At 34.8% G+C, this 20,354-nt stretch overlaps 1 protein-coding gene across 1 annotated transcript in view; it reads left to right on the forward strand.

The window, feature by feature from the left end:
- The window catches only part of CNTNAP4 (contactin associated protein family member 4), a 116,133-nt gene extending 100,342 nt beyond the window's left edge, over positions 1 to 15,791 (forward strand). The window contains exons 17-22 of the mRNA XM_042822922.1: positions 329 to 553; positions 2,386 to 2,519; positions 3,430 to 3,517; positions 9,966 to 10,184; positions 10,501 to 10,572; positions 15,658 to 15,791. Coding sequence (XP_042678856.1) covers positions 329 to 553; positions 2,386 to 2,519; positions 3,430 to 3,517; positions 9,966 to 10,184; positions 10,501 to 10,572; positions 15,658 to 15,791 — 872 coding nt within the window. The remainder of the gene's footprint in view (positions 1 to 328; positions 554 to 2,385; positions 2,520 to 3,429; positions 3,518 to 9,965; positions 10,185 to 10,500; positions 10,573 to 15,657) is intronic.
- The last annotated feature ends 4,563 nt before the right edge of the window (positions 15,792 to 20,354 follow it).

Consider the following 20,354-nt stretch of genomic DNA (forward strand, 5'->3'; position numbering starts at 1 on the left):
GTGTGGATTTGAGGATGTCAGACAATAAATAAACAAATCATATTAAAAAGCAGATGCCATATTCAAAACCAGACAATAAAAGCACTTAATACAATGGATCTTTAAAACATATATGAAACTGTCTTCCAGTTCTAGCCCTAGAAATCTTTCTAGCCCCAGAAGTCTTGCTATTCTTTACAGTTCTACATATTAATCCTTTTTATGTATGTGTTAATATATTTATCACAATAATTTAATGTACTTCTTTTTTTCTGTCCTTTTTCCTCTGTGGCAGAATTTCATTCTCATTATGAATGATATTTAAAAATGGAATTGCTTTTCATTTCAGAGATCTCTGCTTATTTTGGGACTGGCACTTCTGTGATATACAGTTTTCAAGAATACTACACCTTTGATAAAAATTCCAGTTCTCACGCTTCTTCTTTCTATGCTGATATGACTCTGGACAGGGAAGTAATTACATTTGCCTTCCGAACAACAAGGACACCAAGCTTATTGCTTTATGTCAGCTCCTTCTACAAGGAATATCTCTCTGTCATTTTATCCAAAAATGGTGAGTTTTCAGCTAGACTGTTTCGAAACAATAATGAACCTCATAGCTCTCATCTCTGATTCACTTTAATTCCCAGAACCCAAATATCAAAATAAATTTTTTAAGTTTTAAGTCTTTTTTTTTTTTTTTTTTATTTTTGTCCCAGTTCTAATATGCATTGCTATCCACCCCCAAATCATTCCTATTGCTGTAATTTCAACTTCTATTGCTTTTTATAACTTGCTGGCAAAGTTATTTTTTTTTCTGGAAATCCTTTAGAAATACATATATGTGTGTATTTAGACTTTGATCTGGATTGAACAACAAAATATGTCTTCTATTTCCAAAGAGAGTGAATTGTCAATTACGAATGATAAATAATAAAATACTTCTTGAAAGTTTATACATATATTTACAATATATATTTCTCATCATATTCAAAATTAATCAGGTGCCAATCCACGTTACATAGCGGATGTCAAATTATATTTTTACTATTTAAACTGAACATAAAATTTAAATTGGATCTTTGTTTTATGTTCTTTTTTTCTTGCCTTTTCCTTGTCTTACTTTTAGGTATATTTTTTTGTTTTTAGCCAAGAGATTCAATTAAAAGCAAACAAACAGAAACACACAAACAAAAACACAACCACACAACACAGACTGAGTTGAATCTTTGAGTGTATAAAAGATTGTTTGCAGTCACACTTGCTCTATGCTCAAAGAGAATGTGGCTTTTCCAGATACAGATTTGGATGAGGAATAACACTAGCATCCTCAACAAATCAGGGAGAATGTTTTCTACTTGCGACTGCCAAGAGTTTTTACAGGGTTTTGCTTTCAGTGAGCTAGTACGAAGTTCCAGTACCTCTACATCTTAACTCTGATAAGAAAACTATGATGCTTTTGTCGTAAAAAGCCTGTGTGATATGTGTAATGACAACATACTGAAAGTTAACAAGACTGGGAAGAGGGATAGACTTGATTCTTTATGTCCTTATTAACTAATTAGAGATTCACAGGTATGGACAGTGTAAACAATATTCAAGAGCAATACTAGTGAAATTTAATAAGATTCAAGGTGGACTCTCCTGTTTTCTGAACTCCTTCACAGAGGAATCTATGTAGAAGTGGATCCAAATTCAGTCCCAGATGTTGACAACAGCTTATGTCCAATGGATGAGGAATCTCTCCCATTGAGTTATGAGGTTCAGAGTGAACTCCCTAAACTGTTTGTACTGAAGAGTTAAATAGCCTAGGTGCAGTTGAGTCCTGGTCTAAGACTTCATAAATTGTTTATGTTGAAAAGATTTTATGCTTAAAGGCAACTTGATATATAACCTTAGTGAAGTTTATTAAGCTTTGGAAGCTATTAATCATTTACTAAGGATTTGTAGCAACAAGAAATCTTGGCATCAAGGAGTAAGGGATTTCTGCATCAGGTGTTAACCTCAAGAGGCTTCCTTAGTCAAATGGAGATCTTGCTGTGCATCCTATTGCCATACAGGAGAGCTTAATAGTTAAAGTTGAGGTAAGATTATTATCTTATATTCATTTAAATTGATATTTTAGCCATAGCTTAATGGTACATGCTGAATTCTCAGCTGTTGAGTAAGGTGTCTGGGCTGTTTTCATGTTTTTAGTTTTCCCAGAGTCCAAGAATGCTGCCAACACGACTGTCCTGAGTGATTATCTTTTCTATTGCCTTCTTCCATTTCTCACATTAATCATTTAGTTGAGTTAATCCTTAGAAATTAAACAATTTTTATTTTCAAATAAAGGAGACATATATGATCTACCCTGCCTGTTGTGCAGTTAGTGAACTATAACATTTACTCTGTTTATAATTGCAGGAAGTTTACAGATCAGATACAAGCTAGACAGTCATCAAGATCCTGATGTCTGCAGCATCAACTTCAAAAGTATGGCTGATGGACAACTACAACATGTGAGGATTGACAGAGAAAAGGAAATATTTTTTGTAGATGTACTTCATTTAAAAAAAAAAAAAAAAAAAGAAGTTTTATCATCAAAGTACACTACATTTAAAACAAATGTAATAAATTGTGACAGCAAATACTCACTTCCAAACGAAATATATGTTATTATCTCAAATTAATAAAGCAAAACAAATACTGGGCAGTGGAAACCTGGTTAGGCAATCTCCTGGATCTTTTCTTTTGTCTAAAGGTTGGATTTTCCCCATTTTTTTCCATTAATTGTTTTAGTTTTAGTTTTTCATGAGTACGTGATCACTATTAATAATCTGAGGTCTTGGATTTTCATTTTCATTTCAGATTAAACATTATACATTGTTTAATATTTAGATAATTTAAACCTACTATTCTCACTGATTCTTTTTATGTGAAATGAACATGATTATTAAAGAATACTTTTTTTTTTGTGGACACTGGATGAATAGAAATATTCAATTTACTCATTAATTGTTGGATACTGGCACTTTGGGGCTAGAGCTCAGTTTGTTTAATTTTGCATTAGTAGAACATTTGATGGCAATTTGTTCTAGAGGTACACTAAGAAGAGTTTTACGGTGTAATATTTGATTTTTAGTTATATATTATATATATTTATTCAATGACTTTTTAAAAATGGAGATAACTTTATTCATTGTTTAAGAAATTTATCAGTTTTATTTACCCTTATAATGACTACGGAGGAATTATCCTGCTTGGTTTAACAAAAGTGGTTTGGATCCGTAAACAATAACACAGCTATAACCAGTGAGATGAGAAAGCTGATTATCATTTTTTTTATTGTATAGCTTTCAAACTTTTCCCCTTGCTTCTTTTGATTTTAATTATCACCTGTTTTCTTGCAAATTTTAGCTAATATCACCTTCATTATTCTACTTCGTTTTTCAACATACCATTTTGCAGGTTAACCAGAATGAAAGAATGAAATTTATTCTGTCTTCAGGCACAGAGTTCAATGCAATCAGATCTCTCATACTCGGCAAGATCTTAGGTAAGAGGAATATCACAGGCTTTTCTAAGATACAGATGAAAATGCCATGATAGCACATGAAAAATAATAACCCTAATCACATGGAAAGGGAGTTGTTATCTTAGATTTAATTAGCTACTTTGTCATCACAATCAAGGTAGAAACTTCAGTCCTGTTGAACTGAAATATAACAATCTGTAGTTAGTTTCCAAAAAACGACTAAGTGAATTTTATAAAAATTTCACATTCATTTCTTTCATGCTGTAATCAAGCATTATAAAACAAGTTTTTCATTCTCAAAAAAAAAAAAAAACTACCATCAGATCATACACAAAGTCCACAGAAACATGTACTGTATTTCAAAAGATTATTGTAACCAAATTTGATGTAAAAAGGGATAAATTTATAGGAATTACTTTCTAAAAACAAATCAGGGTATGAAAAATATTGATTTGGTGCTGATTACACAGAATCACACAGAATCACAGAATCACCCGGGTTGGAAGGGACCTCAAGGATCATGTAGTTCCAACCCCCCTGCCTAGCAGGGCCACCAAACACACACATTCAGATCAGGTTGCCCAGGACCCTGTCCAACCTGGCCTTAAACACATCCAAGGACGGGGCATCCACAACCTCCCTGGGCAGCCCGTTCCAGGGCCTAACCACTCTCCTTGTATAGAACTTCCCCCTAACATTCAACCTAAATCTTCCCTCCTTCAACTTCGATCCATTTCCCCTAGTCCTGCTGTTGTCAGCCCTTTTGAAGAGTTTACTCCCCTCGTGGGTGTAGGTTCCCTTCAGGTATTGATAGGCTGCAATGAGGTCACCACGCAGCCTTCTCTTCTCCAGGCTGAACAAGCCCAACTCCCTCAGCCGACCTAAGGATTCCCGCGGGCGGCGCCTCTACAGTCCTCCGCTCTACCAGCTGAGCTATCGAAGGGAACTAAATATTCATTAATGATTCATTAATAAAGTTCTGTTTCTTTGTAGTTATGATTACAACTGTACTTTCCAATCTGCTCTTAGTTTATAATTTTTGTTAAAATAAAGTATCTTAAACTAGAATTATTAAAATCTTTTTATTTACCTATCATCAGATTGGGAAACCTTAGTAATAAAGATTTGATTCCAGTTAATAGTTGAAGGTTAGTCTCCTTATAAAATAAAGTCTATTCTTTCATACTCCAGTATCAAGTAAAGACCAATTTTGTATTCAGCTTAATGTGATTTATTTTAGACCAAATGTTTTAATTATGCACATCAGGCAGATTTCCAGGATCCAAATATCTACCAGTTTTTGTAGGGTACCTTTGGGAATAATGTAACATCTTTGAAAAATCAGTGTTTCTGAAATTATGACAGATCTAGAAACATTTTCCTGACTATGAAGATACGAAATAATGATATTTGCAAATAATTTTTTACTGATAAGCAAAATGTTACCTAAAAAAATCTCCACCAGAAGATTGATTAGTCATTAAAGTCTCAGACTATGTCTGTCTGACATCTATTTATGTATTGCCTCCTATTTCTTTCCATGGAAAATGTAACAGTCACAAAAAGCACAGTAGCACTATTTGATAGAGCAAATTCTCAGCTAGAAAATACTATTTTCTAACATAATCACATAATCGCATTTTAACCAGCAATGTACAAGAGCCTGCATGCCATGCTTTTCAAAATCTGCACAAGTTCAGGAGTCCCACTCTTTCCACAATGACATCATTGTTGCTAATATTGACTACACAGTCCATTTTTCATGGAGCAGATGGAAGAAAGAGTGGAAGAAATGGAAGAAAGAAAGAGCAAATGTGTACTGGGTGTGGTAGCCCAGTCAAGATAGGCCATGTGCTCATGGTCTTTGAATTTATATGACACCTGGAATTATCATGTTATAGGAGAAGTTTGCCTTCTTTGCTGTCTTGGGAGTTCTCTGAAAATTCAAATGTTCTGCTTAGTTAGCATCATGACATACTTGTCAGAGTTGATGGCTTGCCTGGGCTGCAGGAAATCTGGAAGTATCATTCTCTTCCTATTACTGTGCAAACTGCTTTACTTACAGAGTAAACTTTTTCTTCACTAAGGAATTCACAGGTCACTTCATCATGGACTGCTTTGATTCTGTGCTTTCATTCTGGCTCATAGTTATGCCATCGTGTCTCATAATTCATAATTCAACAGCTGTAGATAGCAATTCAGGAAACTGTCACCTTCACCTTTCATTGGTTCAGTACGTTCTGACAAACTTGCATATGACGTTCTTTCTGCTCCTGGATAAGCATTTGCAAGACCAAACTGGTACAATATTCCAATATTCCAATATTGCTACCATTGTTCTCAGTGCACTGAAACATTCAACTTCATGTACAGTTCCCTGGTTGTAATCTGCTGATTTGTACATTTGAGCAAATCAAGATGCTCTTCCTTTTCTGGACTTAAAGCTGTGCATGAGTTTCCAGAACTTCACTTGTTTTTCATGACACTATCAATTTTACATCACTGCAGAAAAACACCACTGCCTGCCTCACTTCTCACATTCATTTTTTGGTCTTCATAAACATTCATCAAGCATAAATGAATGTCAGCGAGTGCAATTTCTTTTTCATAAAGGATTTCATTGACGCACCTTTGCTTTATTCATAATTCCATGTTTGCTGCATTGGCATGTCACTCAGATGGAACATCACAGGGTCACATCACTCCCGTTTAGAAGAATGGGAGCAAGGAGGACCCAGGGCCAGTGAGTCTCAACTCTGTGCCTGGGAAGATCATGGATCGTCCTCGACAACGTGCTTGATCATAGGAGGAGTGAGCGTGTGATCTGAGACAGCCAGCACTGCTTCACCAGGGAAAGGTCATGCTTAACCAGTCTGGTGGCCTTCTATGATGAAGTGATGGCATAGCTGGAAAGGGAAAGGTGACTGGTGTCATTTACCTGAACTTGAGCAAAGCATGGTCCACCACCCTTATCTCCAAATTGGAGGGATGCGGATTTGATGGATGGATAAGAAATTGGTTGAAAGGCCGCAGACAGAGGGTGGTGTTCAATGTTCTATGTCCAGGTGGAGACAGGTAACGAGTGCTGTCCTCCAGGGTTCTGTCTTGGGACCTATGTTTTGGGACACTTTAACAATGACATCAATGAGGGAATAGAGTGCAACCTCAGCAATTTTGCTGACAACACCAAACTGAGTTGTATGGTTAACACAATGGAATGAAGGGATGGCATTCAGAGTGACCTCAACAGACTTGAAAGGTGAGCCCGCGTGAACCTAATGATGCACAGCACAGTACAAGGTTTTGCACATGGACTGGAGGAATCCCAGGTATCTATTCAGGCTGAAAGGAGTGGTCCTTGAGAGCAGCCCTGCGGAGAAGGATCTGGGAGTCTTGATAGATGAAAAGCTTAACATGAGCCAAAAGTGTGCTCTTGCAGCTCAGAAAGCAAATGGTATCCTGGGCTCCATCAGAAGTGGGGTGGCCAGCAGGGACAGGGAGGTGATTGTCCTCCTCTACTCTGCTCTTGTGAGGCCACATCTGGAGTACTGTGTCCAGGTCTGGAGCCCGTAATACAAAAAAGACAGAGAACCTTTGGAGAGGATCCAGGAGAGAGCCACGGGGATAATCAGGGGACTGGAGCACCTCCCCTATGAAGAGACGATAAGGGAGCTGGGCTTGTTCGGCATGGAGAAAAGAACGTTGAGGGGATCATTGCAGCCTTTCAGTACCGCAAGGGAGGAAGCAGCATGTGGCAAGGGGGATGGAGATTCTTGATCCTTGAGGTCCCCATCCAACCTTGGCAATTCTATGATTCTGTGATTGTCTCTGCAGACATCTGTTGCAATGCAATACAGTTTAAAGGAAAATTGGTGAGAAGATCCAACTTCTTCTGCTGTTTCACTAACCAGTCACCTCTGAAGTAGAGGACTACTATAAAAATAGAAGGCATCATTTTTGAAGCAGTCCCTGTACTGTGTTCTAAGTAATTATGACGCGTTTCTGACACGTGTGAATTCATACACATATAAAAATATCACTTCCAAACATACCCTACACACAGTTTTTCAAGGAAAATAATACGGGGGAAGAAAACCATAACAACACAATTAATTCAGATTCAAAACTGAGATTTACCATCATCTTCAATATCAGCCCATTAAATTATTTACACTTTATTTTTTTCAAGTATATTAGTTTCTCTTTCCAAGTCAAGTGAGATAAGGATGTGCTTTTCTTAGATACGAATTATAGATGAATTTTCACCACTTCAAGAGAATGTGTGGTTTTGAGTGAATTCTTTCAAATCAAGGCATAATATCCTATGTAGCTTCCTCAAAGAATGTAAAAATGTGTTATTTCAAGACTGAGGAAAAAGTTTTCCATGCTGTAGTGAAGTAAATACTGAATAACAGTTGCTTTAAAAATAATATTTCTGTGTATGCAAATCTTGTTGTGATTTGAGATTTCAAATAGTAATAAAACACTAACTTCTGAAAGCATTTTATAAATCCTTAAATTTTATTGAGCTTCCATTATATAGTGTATATACAATTCCAGTCCAGAAGATTTCTGGGAAGTATTTCAAAATCTTTGTTCTTTTTCATCAAACTTTTAGCTGGACTATCTTTTTAAGCCTTATTAACAATAAATAGGAATTTCAGGATAAGGATTTCATTTGGGAAAAGAAAGACGTTGCTTTCACAATCCTAGACAAAAAGCCAATACTTAAAAACTCACATGCATGGATTTATATGTGATAAGTAACCCTCGTGTTCGGTTGGCAAAACAGTTTGGACAATGGTCAATTTTTCTCCTGGTTTTTTTTCCCTCCTTCCTTGTTTTATGCTTAGCAGTAACTGAAATGACTGCTACAGAAGGAACTCTCACTTGTGACAGAAAACAAATGTCTGTTGCATTTCTACTGTTGATAAAGCAAACAGAAGTTTCAATGGAGTACCATCTATTTCTCTCAGTCAAGTATTCTCAGTGGTAAATAAAAAGGGAAAAGGACTTGAACAGTTTAAGTGATTTCCCTGCTTATCTATACTCCAACTAAAACTGAAAGCAACAATGCAAATACTTCTTTAGTTATTTACAATTCAATTTCAATAACAGCATAATTGTCACACATTTACCATAGAAAACAAAATAAAATAGGTAAAACGCACACTATTGAATGAATGGAAATCAGTGGTGTGTAGGCATAATAATTTCCAATTTTCATAAATGCCATGCAAAAATCTTGGTCAAAATAAGATATTTATACCAGCAGAAACCTACTAAATTCTTAGGATTTTATAACAGTCTGTTGCAAACACACTGTGAATAATTCCAGATGAAAGTTTATCTGTGAAATTCAAATGAGTATTTATTTTCTACTTAACAGATTAAAGTTAAATACCTATATATGTTTGAAACAAAACTGGCTGATATGGGGGAAAGGAGTCCAAGCAAATGATATATGACAAGATTATTACACAACATAAAAAAAGACAGCTTAAGCATCGTAACAGTAGAGAGGTGGAAAATAATCTGGTCATGGTATAGTTCTCTTGGAATTTTCCACTAGGGATTATTATCTATCTGAAAACTTTCTGTAGAACATAGAGAAACAAAATTCAGGATGAAAGCTTTATTCATTTGTTTGTTTTGCATTTGCGACTTCTTTGAAAAAGGATAATATAGCTTGAACAAACTGCTGAAAATTTTGACTCTACTTAAAAAGTATTGATCTGAAGATACGTAAAAATATGAATAATGTTTTCAAAAGATGTAGGCATCTATAAACAACTCTTTTAATATCATTTGAAGTCAGTTGGCCAAAGCACTAAAGTTGGCAAGAGTTTTTCTTCCCTAAACATCTGTACTTTTTAGAGAAACAGTGATTGAGCTAATAAAGTGGTCTGCTCCGTAAGTCTTTACTAATTAATGTTTTTAAAATTTGAATATTGCCTTTCTTTCCACTTACAACATTAATCAAAGAGCAAAATGAAATATAATAGAAAATCATTCATACTTCAAGATTTCCACCATAATTGTAGTAGGAGATAGATTTTTTTTTTTATCATATTTTTGGGATTTTCTTTTTCTTGTAATCTCGGATTGAAGTCATTTTTATGAATGAGATCTAGCAGATGGATAGGTAAGGCACTCATCAGACATAATACAGATACAGAGGAAAGTCAACCTCTGACTATTTTTGCTTTGGAACTTGCTATAGTAGCTAAAAGCATTTCTTTAAAGTAGCTAAAAGACTGGCAACTGTCATCTGTAAGAAAACAGTATTGAAGGTATCTGGCTACTTTTTCATTGAAGACAAAAAAGAAAGGATTCAATGAATCTATATATGTTGCCGTAATTCAAATATATTCAGAGAACTACAGGTTAATTTTTCACTTATTCTTCTGTCAATTTAAATCACGTAGTGCATTTTGATTAATTATGTTCTCTTCCTTTTGATTAACAGAAAACAGTGATGCAGATGAGGAGACTATGAAAGCAAACTCCCAGGGTTTTGTTGGATGTCTCTCTTCAGTGCAGTTCAACCATATTTCTCCTTTGAAGGCTGCACTAGAACACCGAAGCGCAGCCCCCATCACTGTTAAGGGGCGTATCATTGAATCCAACTGTGGCACTTTAACTGGGCTTGACTCAACATTAAGCAAAACAACCCATTCATTTGCAGGTAGCATACAGATCCCGCTTGTTCTAATATAAGAAGCAAATTATGAATACACATTACCTGAATTATGTATTTTGTATTTACTTTTTTTTTCTCTTCTTTAGTTTACTATCTGAAGATCAGTTTGAAAAACAATGCACTTTCTTTCCCTCAGATTTTGTTACTTTAAATTTTAGTAATATTCGCTTAACTTCTGTGAAAGTACTCAGATACATGTAGTTTATCTACACAATGCTGTATATGACCTTTTACAACACAAGAATTTTGTGAAATCCTTTCTTTAATTTGTCTGGTTTTTTCCTTTTCTTTCTTACTGCAGATCATTTTGGACCAACAGATCAGAGAGAGCCCTTTACTCGTGCAATCAGAAGTGACTCTGCAGTTGTTGGAGGTAATAGCAAACACCAGATATATTGAGATTTTTTCTCTATATTTTTTATAATTGTGAGTCTTTCAATGCTGCAATTAAATCAGAGGTGGAGTTATGCGCATAAGGAAACTGGAATAAATGTTTTCATTTTATTGCAAGCAGTAAAAAAAGTGAAAAATTATGCAGTGTTTAAAAAGCAACAAGCAACTCACATTTTTAATTAAATAAAGTTGTGCCACAGGTGTTTTGTATGTTAGAACAATCTGCTCTAACACAAAGCATTAGATTTTGGCTACATTGCTAAGTTTAAAGTGAAGATAATGTTCCTTAGCAAGTCTGGACATAACAGACTTTTCGTGACAAAATGGAATCTGCATTGCTTAAGTGAATCGTTTGAGTTGTTTTATTTTGATTCTGCACATTGAAAGAAATGAATAAGATCCTCTATAAGAATAGAGTATAACTAGTATTGGTTAACAGCTAAAAATGAAATGCACATGATAATTATTATTTCTATTGTTCGTTTGAAATACTGTTAACTTCAACTCATGCACTTTTTTTTTTTTTTTTTTGCCAAATGGAAATTATCATCTACAGTTATTGTTTTCTAATCACTTGTTTTTTAACAGTGGAATTGTGCAAAATACATGTACAGTAAAGTGCTCCTGAAGTAGAAAAGATGATAATCCCTTTGCTTTTATGATTGTCTGTTAAATAACAGTTTATGATAAATGTCTTATAACTTAAAAAATAATATGATAATCAGATAATCATGAATAAATAATATGAATTCAGATAATTTGAATGATAATCAGAGTATGTATCTTCTGTTAATTTTGTCTTCCTGACCTACCATCTCACAGCAGATCTGTGGTGAAGAAACCACGTTTCTGTTTCTGAAGCCTAAATTAAGACTTCTCAGATGAATGTTAATAGGGATAATTTAGAATCAAGGGTTTTCAGGCAAATTTCAGTTTTAGCCAAAAATATATAAAATTGCACACTTATGACAGTTTTGGCTTTTTACCTTCAATGAATAGGATTGTCTCTCCTGAGAATATTCACTTGTCTGAATTGCAGGTTCTAATTTTTCTCAAAAGAGATATGTCTGTTTACACTTAGGAAATCTGTGTTTTGACTGTGTAATTGGTTGGATTTCTATTGGTTATTTCAGCAGGAAAGGAGTAGGGCTAGGAAAAGGTAGCATCCTTGATCCATTACATTATCACTTCATTATTAGGAGTTTTTACTGCCTCAAAGACAAATGACTTGGAGGCATTCCACAGAGTAAAAGTGTCAGGATTTCTCACTCACTCATTATTACTAAAGATAAAGTTACTGAAGAACCTGCAGTCTTTGTTGCCTGCCATTTATTGTCGTTTATAGTGACCTGCTTTGGTCACTACTTCCTAACAGCCCACTGTATGGCCAGCCACACACTCTACACAATAGTGTTAAAACTACTAAAAGGATAGATAATTAAACAAGGTAACTTGCTTTCTCATACAGCAATACTTATGTCTTATGTGTATTTTTATTTAAAAAAGCCTTGAAAATTTAATATCTGAACTCTCTGAGAACAGAACACAAAATACATTTTCTAAGTTCAGCTGTGTATATAAACACAATATACATTGCTGTTTTAGAAAGAAGGTGCTATCTTACGTAAGTGCCCACACATAAATATTATTTTATGTACTACGTAATATAGCATGGATTTGCAATTTTAATAGTATTGACAATGAATTTGATTTTAAATTTCAAAATACATTCGTTACAGATCGTTGTGTTGTTTTTTTTTTTTTGTGGTTGCATGTTTGTTTGTTTTTAAGATAATAACCTCTCACATTTATTGTTGTTAAACATATTGTACTGTTTAAAAGAATAGAATAAGGCAAACTATAGAATATTCATTAAGTCTAATGAAAATGTCTTAAAAAAAAAAAACCATAATTGAAGACTCTACCACCTTGACTAAGTCAGTCAAGATGCATTTATACGGTACTTACAAGGGTCATCTACTGTGACTCTTTAATAAGAAACAGATCGCCAGATATTTCCATGGATTTTATGATATGTAGAATGTGAAGGAGGTACTTTCATTCCTAAAATTAAGAATTTCTCATGGAGAGAAAAAAAATGGACAAGAAAAGATTTGATTGAAATTGTGCAGTCTGATCTTATTTAAAGCAATAATGGAGTAAGTAAGCTGGTATTCAAGGGCTACCTCATACAAGCTCAAAAGCATACATCCTGAGAAATTGGAACGTAGGCGAGGAAGCCAGAAGACCTCCTTAAATCAACAAAGAGCTCGTGGGCTTAATTAGTGGCAAATACAATGTCTGCAGGCAGTGAAAGTAAGCACAGGTAATATGGAAGAACTACAAAGAAGTTGTCTGAGAAGCCAGGGATTGGAAAGTTATAACCAAGATACAGTAAAATCTTGCCAGGTACCATGTACATGAAGGAATTCTACAGGTGTACCAGTGATAAACAGGGTCCAGGGAAGATGGGAGCCTTCTCTGGAAGGAAGCTGAAGGCCTGGTCATGAGGGACATGGGGAAAGTTGACGTGCTCAGTGGCTTCTTTGCCTCTGTCCTCACTGGCAAAGTCCAGTGGCCACGCTACTCAAGCTCAAGAAAGCAAAGGTAAGAGATGGGTGAAGATAGGGTTCAAGATAGGGTAAGTGAAGATAGATCAGTATCATCTAAAGAATATGTAGGTACACATGTCCATGTGACACAATGAAATCCATCCATGGGTTCTAAGAGAACTGGTAGAGGAGGTTATCAGGCCACTACTTGTCAGATTTTAAACACTATAGCAGTTCCCAGGGATTGGAAAGGGGGAAACAACTTCCATTTTCAAGAAGGGAAAAAGAGATCCAGGAAACTACTGGCCTGTCAGTCTCACCTCTTCAGTGCCTGGAACACCATGTAACAGATGCTTCTGAAAGGCTTAGAAAAGCACATGAAAAAATATAGGTGAGGTGATTGGTATTAACAAACGGGACATCACTAACAGCAGACCATGCCTGAAAAACTTGGTGTGATTTATTACACTGTCAGTGGATAAAGGAACAGCAACTGACAACATCTACCTGCACTTGTGCAATGCATTCTACACTGTCCTGCTCAACATCCTGGTTGTGAAATTGAAGAAAAATTTATTTGATTCATGGACCACTTGCTGAATAAGAAATTGGATGGATGGTCACACACACTGAGAGTTGCGGACAACACCTCAATCAATACCACAATAATACCCACAAGTATTCCAGTGACTAGTGTCATTTCTCAGCGGCAGTTGCTTAGACTGATGTTATTTATAAATTTTGTAAGTGACATGGACTTTGAGATAAAGTGCACTATCAGCAATGAGTGGTGCAGTCAACATGCTAGGTGGAAGAATCCTATCCAGGGGTACATTGATAGACTTGAGAGGAGCGTCTGTGCCAATCTTATGACGTTTGACAGGGCCAAGCACAAGGTTCTGCACCTGAGTTAGAGCAATACAAAGCACAGGTACTTGTTGGGCACAAAGTGGCTTGAGGAGAAAGATTTGTGGGTGTTGGTTGACAGAAGTCTCAGAATGAGGTGGCTGTTCATGTGTGCAGCACAGAAGATCACCCATATCTTGGCTGAAAAGAAGCTTGATGAACAGGTTGAAGAACAGGCGAGGACAGGCTGAGAACTAGGACTCTTCAGCTTGGAGAAGAGAAGGCTCCAGAGACACCTCAAAGGGGTCTACAGGAAAGCTGGAGATGGACATTTTGGGGTGGCATTTAACCAAAGAATGAGTGGAAACAGCTTCAAACTGTAAAAGAGCTGATTTAGACTGGATATCAAGAAGAAGTTATTTATTGTGAAATAGGGGAGGTAACAAGTTGCCCAGAGAAGGTGTGAAATAATCTTCCCTGGAGGTATTTAAAATCAGGACGAATAGGGCTTTTAGCAACCTAGTCTAGTGAGTGGTGTCCTTGCCTATAGCAGGAGGTTCGGAACTAGCTGGTTTTAAGTGTCCCTTCCAATCTAAACCATTCTGTGATTCTGTGAGTTGCAAAATAAAGCTGTTGATTATTCCCTTTACAGTTAAACCTCATATTTCTCTGGCTGTTTACTGTTTTTTTAGGAAATCAGTCTTTCTTTCTGTCACTTTAAGAAGACTTCCCTTCTGTTCATTTTCTCTTTAAATTCTTCTAATTCTCCAACTCCGATTTATGAGATTGAAGGCCTGTGACCATCATGACAGATGAAGAGAGAGCTAGAATTCAATAATTTCGCACATAGTTCTGTGGAAAATATCTTTTTATTCACTTCTCCTAATATTCTGGGCTAGTACCAATATTCACTGACTCTCCAGAATCTGTCATATGTTAGGCAATTGCTGCATAAGTCTCTTTGTATATTTGGTTTAAATCTCATCAGGTGGATGTTATCCTATCAAATGGATTGTTAAAGCTGCTGTAAAGGAGAGCTCACAGAGTGATAACTGTTTAAGCAAAGAACACCTAGAATGTTAGAGCACGTTCCACAGTCCTGAGTGAAAGAAAACAGCATGTTATTTTGTTTTTCTCAAAATATGAAGTGAGCTTTGCTTTTAGTTATTTTCGTAATTTAACTAGTATATATTAATGATATTGGAACAACTACAGAAATAGGACCTCTGTAAATGTAAAACAAAATGTAAAACATTTTATCCCACTACAGTATACCTAAGATCATTGTAAGGAGTTGGGATTTTCTTCTAAAAAGTGTAATAAGCATTAGATTTTCTGCCTCAACAGTCTGAAGACAAATAGGCTTCTCAGAGTTTCTATGATCAAATATTTCATACTTTCATCCTACAGATAGAATCACTCATGTTTGGTCTGAGGTAATTTGGATGAAGTGTTAGATATGAATTGGACTAATTCTTTGTTACCTTTTTTTTTTACTGCAAAGTGGCCGAGGCTTTTCCTTTACGCTGTACATAGGCAGAGTTATTTTGAGAACCAAGTTCAAAATTACAGATTTCTCTTTGTCCTGCTCTTTTCTGCCTCTCCCTGACAGAGATGTTACAACCTCTCTAACTATCCTCTAACTTTTTTCTCTTTTTCTTTACTAGGTGTGATAGCAGCTGTGATATTCATCCTATTTTGTATGTCTGCCACAGTCATATGCATTTACAGAAAAAAGAGCAGTTATTCAAAAAATGAGAAAAAAGGATCTGAAAATGAAGATGTGCTGAATCTACACTGAAAAGTGAGCTCAGCATTCAAAACACAGCCAAGGAAAATAAAAAAGAATACTTCTTCTGATTGACATTCATGATTTAGATTAATAGTGTAACAGTCTAAGGGGCTCGTGCTTATACAAAACCTGTTCTTGCGCTCTGCAGTATACCTCTGAAAAAATGTATCTCTGCAGTATAAATCTACACTGGGTTTGAGACCTACCACGCTGCATATGTTCAGTCTCAGAGATTGGTATAGGGGCCTGTTTAAATTACATGAATTCCTTGTCTATTATAACACAAACATGTAACATGTAACAGTGAATATTGTAATCAATTTCATTGTTGATATTTTCCTGTTCTGATGCGACCTTGTACAGTGAAGCTTAATGTACACACTAAATCTGATTTCTGAATGGGAAAATTGTTACTAAGATGTTGATATCCTTCTCTTTATGATTCTCGATTTTTGTTACAGGTGAAAGGTGGATTATAATAGTTTGGATTACTATTCAGTCATCTATATTATAGTTATCCCTCTCACTTCCTCCGTATGAAATGTTTCTTGAGTTGCTGATGACTGAAATCAATAACCATTAGTGGGCTTTGGAGTTAGATGTCCAAAACAACAGGTACATCTTTCCCCACTCAGGTGGCCACTGCTATCATTGTCTCTTCATTTTGGAAAATGCTGCAAATCTTATAACTGTAGAGTGTACAGTGTTCTAAAATGTTTTCACTCATGGTCAAGCGAAGATATCAAGAAAATATTCTAAGAATTTTTTTAAAAATTTCGATCATAGAACTTGAAATTTTTGCTTGGAGAGAACTAGTCAAATATTAAGAATCATTACATGAATGAAAGGACCAATGTTATGTAACTCTACATAGAAATAATTTTTCTCCGTGAAATTGTAACTGCACATATGAGATGAATTCCCAGAAAACATTGTATGTATGTTAAATATGCTTTAATAGTTAGTATTAGTTTTCTAAATTATAGAATTTATTTATGAATATTATAACAATATAAATGATGAACTTAAAATCTAGCACATTAAAGCTGCTAGTTCAACACCCACCCAAAGCAGTATCTACCTAACCCAAATAATTTCACATTCTTCAACTCCAATATAAACCTAAGTTCATTATCCCGATGAATAACAGTTGCCTGTGTTACGGCATATGAAATGGATATGAAATGGATATGGATATGGAGTGTAGATTTAATATGTATAAACAGAAAAATTTAGAACCATTATAAACACTAGAATATCTGAAATACTCAAGTGTCCTGCTGATAGTGTCACAAGGTCAGCTGAAGCTATGTTCTCTTCAGAAGAGACACGTGGGTATCAGTTAGAATGCCTAAAGTCACCTAAATTTGCAACAACTTAAATATTTAGGCAACTGATTCCTGATCCTACAGAGAATCTATTTTTCTTTTCTGATAGATTATCTGCTCAGAGCTAGGATCTAAGGACAGAGGTTCTTTGTCCTTGCATAACTTGAAAGTTAAAAAATTAAAGTATTTTTCAAGCTTATTTATATCTATTTATTGATGTATTGATTGCGGTAACAGTCATTCAAAACTTAAAAAGTAAGACTTAGAAAACATCTGTCACAGATGCCTTAAAAGATAATTAAAGCAGAAAAACTTGTGATTATGTTAAAACTCATAAATATTATTTATTTCCATAAATGGAAGTTGTAAATATAAAATCGAAGCGGATGTATCTGTAATGTCATATTTCAAAACTTGTTCTCTCCTTACAATTTTTCTATTCCGAGGAATTTACTGTACCATTACTTTTTCATAATGCTCAGTAACAACTTTAGGAAGAAAATAGTCTTTTCTGTACTTGAATGTTCTGCAGTAATGCACTGTTCAGCTTAAATTACATTGTTTCCGTTTTTTCTCAATTCGTTAATTATACAGCATCTCTAGTATAACACTAAATCTGAGTATAAGAACCCAGGATAAAGAACTTAGTGTATATGATTCATAGCGTATATTACCATGTTCCCTGATAGTGTTAGTCCATGGCAATAAGCCAGAGATGTAAGGGGAAAATAATGGACATCTCCCGAAACCTGATAAGTGTGAGAGTTTTGTCTTGCAGATGAGAAGTGGAGGAGATAAAAAGCTGGCATGGATTATGAGAACAAGATTTTGCAGCCTTTAATTTACTAATTAAGATCTTGTCAGTCTAGCTAGATATTATGTAATTTTAAGTGAAAATTATCTTCAAGACCCTGACCAAAATTTCACTGAATAGAGCCTCATCATAAAAGGCTTTCCACTCCTGTGACAGATGTGCCACTATCACTCATATTAATATCTCCATTTAACTGATAAGAATCTTTGTTAATACTCTTTTAATCAACGTGAAAAGAAGTAAATGTGTGTGATGAGACCTTTATATAGAAACAATTATAATATATTAAATCACCAAAAAGGATATTTTGATTATATCATATAAGATCGAGTTTTCAGATGAGACCTGCACACTTATTCAAAAACAAACAAACCAACAAAGAAAACGCCCTCTAGTTAAAGCTATACTAGGACAGGTTGGAAGTCAAATGTATACAAAGGTACTAAACTTTTAATCTCTTTGTTTTACTTCCATCTATTTCATTTCTTATCTTATTCTGTACTGTATTTCCTGATGGAGGGAAGTCTATGCTCCATTACTTCATTATCTTCTTCAAAATGAGTAATTGTCTTACTACTCCTTAAAAATTCTTGAGGGCAAAAGGAAGTAAAAAACAGTGAAACCCATATTTCACTGAGCATTAAAAAAAAAAAAAAAAAAAAAAAAAAGTGGTGTCTGTGCAAACACTTGTGTGAATGCAATTCATTTCATTCAGTCATCTAATTACAGCATTTTATTTTGTAAATACAAATACAAAGGGGATAAACTATAGAAGTTTTGGTTAAATGCAGATTTGTCTGCAAATTTGTAGCACACAATAATTATCTCTCTGTGAAAATGCAAATAACTGTTTTCATGTTCAGGAAGAGTGATCAAAATATTTGTCACGTGAATCCAAAGGAAAAAAGTTCATTGTCAGTGAAGCATCATCTGTCATTATCTGCTTCACATTTATGTATGCAAAGAAATGGTGTCGTTGATGTGACTTGAGAAATCACACCCTGTTTCATCCAGTTTTTGAGTCACTATTCCAATGTCTCCTCGTTATTAAAAGAAACACTTTTTAAAATACCATGAGTTAATATTTTTTACAAAATTCACTGTTTTGCTTTTTGTTTTTGTTTTTTTTTTTTTTTTAACAGTAAAAACAACTAGAATTACATGTAGTATTTTGTGTGTGTCGTTATTTATAGGTAATAATACCGAATACTAATGTACCAAGTGTCCCCACATTTACGTGATTTCCATGGCAAATTATTTTTTCTTATGTACCTTAGGAATTGAATAATACCATTAATGCTTGTACCTTCTAGAAAGAAGTTCCATGTCTACATGGAGCTGTAACCATAAAGACATTATTACTATCTAAATACTAAACATTTAGTAAGTAAATACAGTTTGGTCACGTTTTGAAAAAACATTTCCCAGTATATCCACCATAGATGAGTACCAAGTAAAAAGCTGCATGTACAATGCAGGGAAACGTGCTAAATGCCAAAATTAATTCATAGCGTTATTCATGTAAGTAAAATAAAGAGAAACATGTATGGGAAAGGAAAACGCAGATAAAACTTTTGAGAGGAAAAAATTGAATGGAGTACACAAATATAGATTTAGATATCTATGTGAGATAAAAATCAGAATATGAAAATATAGCAGGTCAACAGATGTTTGATAGGAGAATATTTTTGGAATAAAATTAATTAACGTGAATAATAACAATAGAAGTTGACACACAAAGTGGAGTTATAGCTGTGTATGCTACATACCACAGGGGAAAAGCTGTTCATCTCTCAGCAGCAGAAAATTATTTCAGTCAGAAAAAAATACAGGAAAAACATGTGCAACCTACTCTCGTGTGCAGAGTGCCTACTCTGCTTAAGAATACCAAAATGTTGCATATTTGAAGCCTATGGATTTTATCAAGTCAGGCATATAACTGAGCAGGCAAAATAGTGGTATAATGGAAAACATAATAAGTCTATAGTTTTTCTGAACATATAAGGAGATAACGCAGTAAGGAGTTAGTAAGTCAGTAAGTAAGTTAGTAAGTAAGGACAATCCTTTCAAAATTAGATCTGAGTAAGCAGGTAACGATATAAAGGCACTGAAGAAATCTCATTGTGCTTGCTTGTTTCATTTTTTTCGAAGTTCACAAAACATTGTTAAAAGAATAAGCGAAAGACAGGAAAATCATTTTAAGTTTACTTCAATCTTTGAATTTTTTGTACTATTTAGACCAGGAGGGATGAACTAGTTTTCCAGAAAAAAGTTCAAATATCACCTGTACAAGTATCAAAAATAGAAAAATCACAGAAGTTTATGGACCCGCTAATGGAGCAGGACACGAAAAGTGGCCTTAACTCATGCACTGAACAGGTAGGTGGAACAGCACACTGTTTTTTTAAACCACGTTTCTACTTGTACTAC

The sequence above is a fragment of the Centrocercus urophasianus genome, unplaced genomic scaffold (genome assembly GCF_019232065.1).
Source record: "Centrocercus urophasianus isolate 14NV4802_14NV808 unplaced genomic scaffold, USGS_Curo_1.0 seq_21, whole genome shotgun sequence".
NCBI lineage: Eukaryota > Metazoa > Chordata > Aves > Galliformes > Phasianidae > Centrocercus > Centrocercus urophasianus.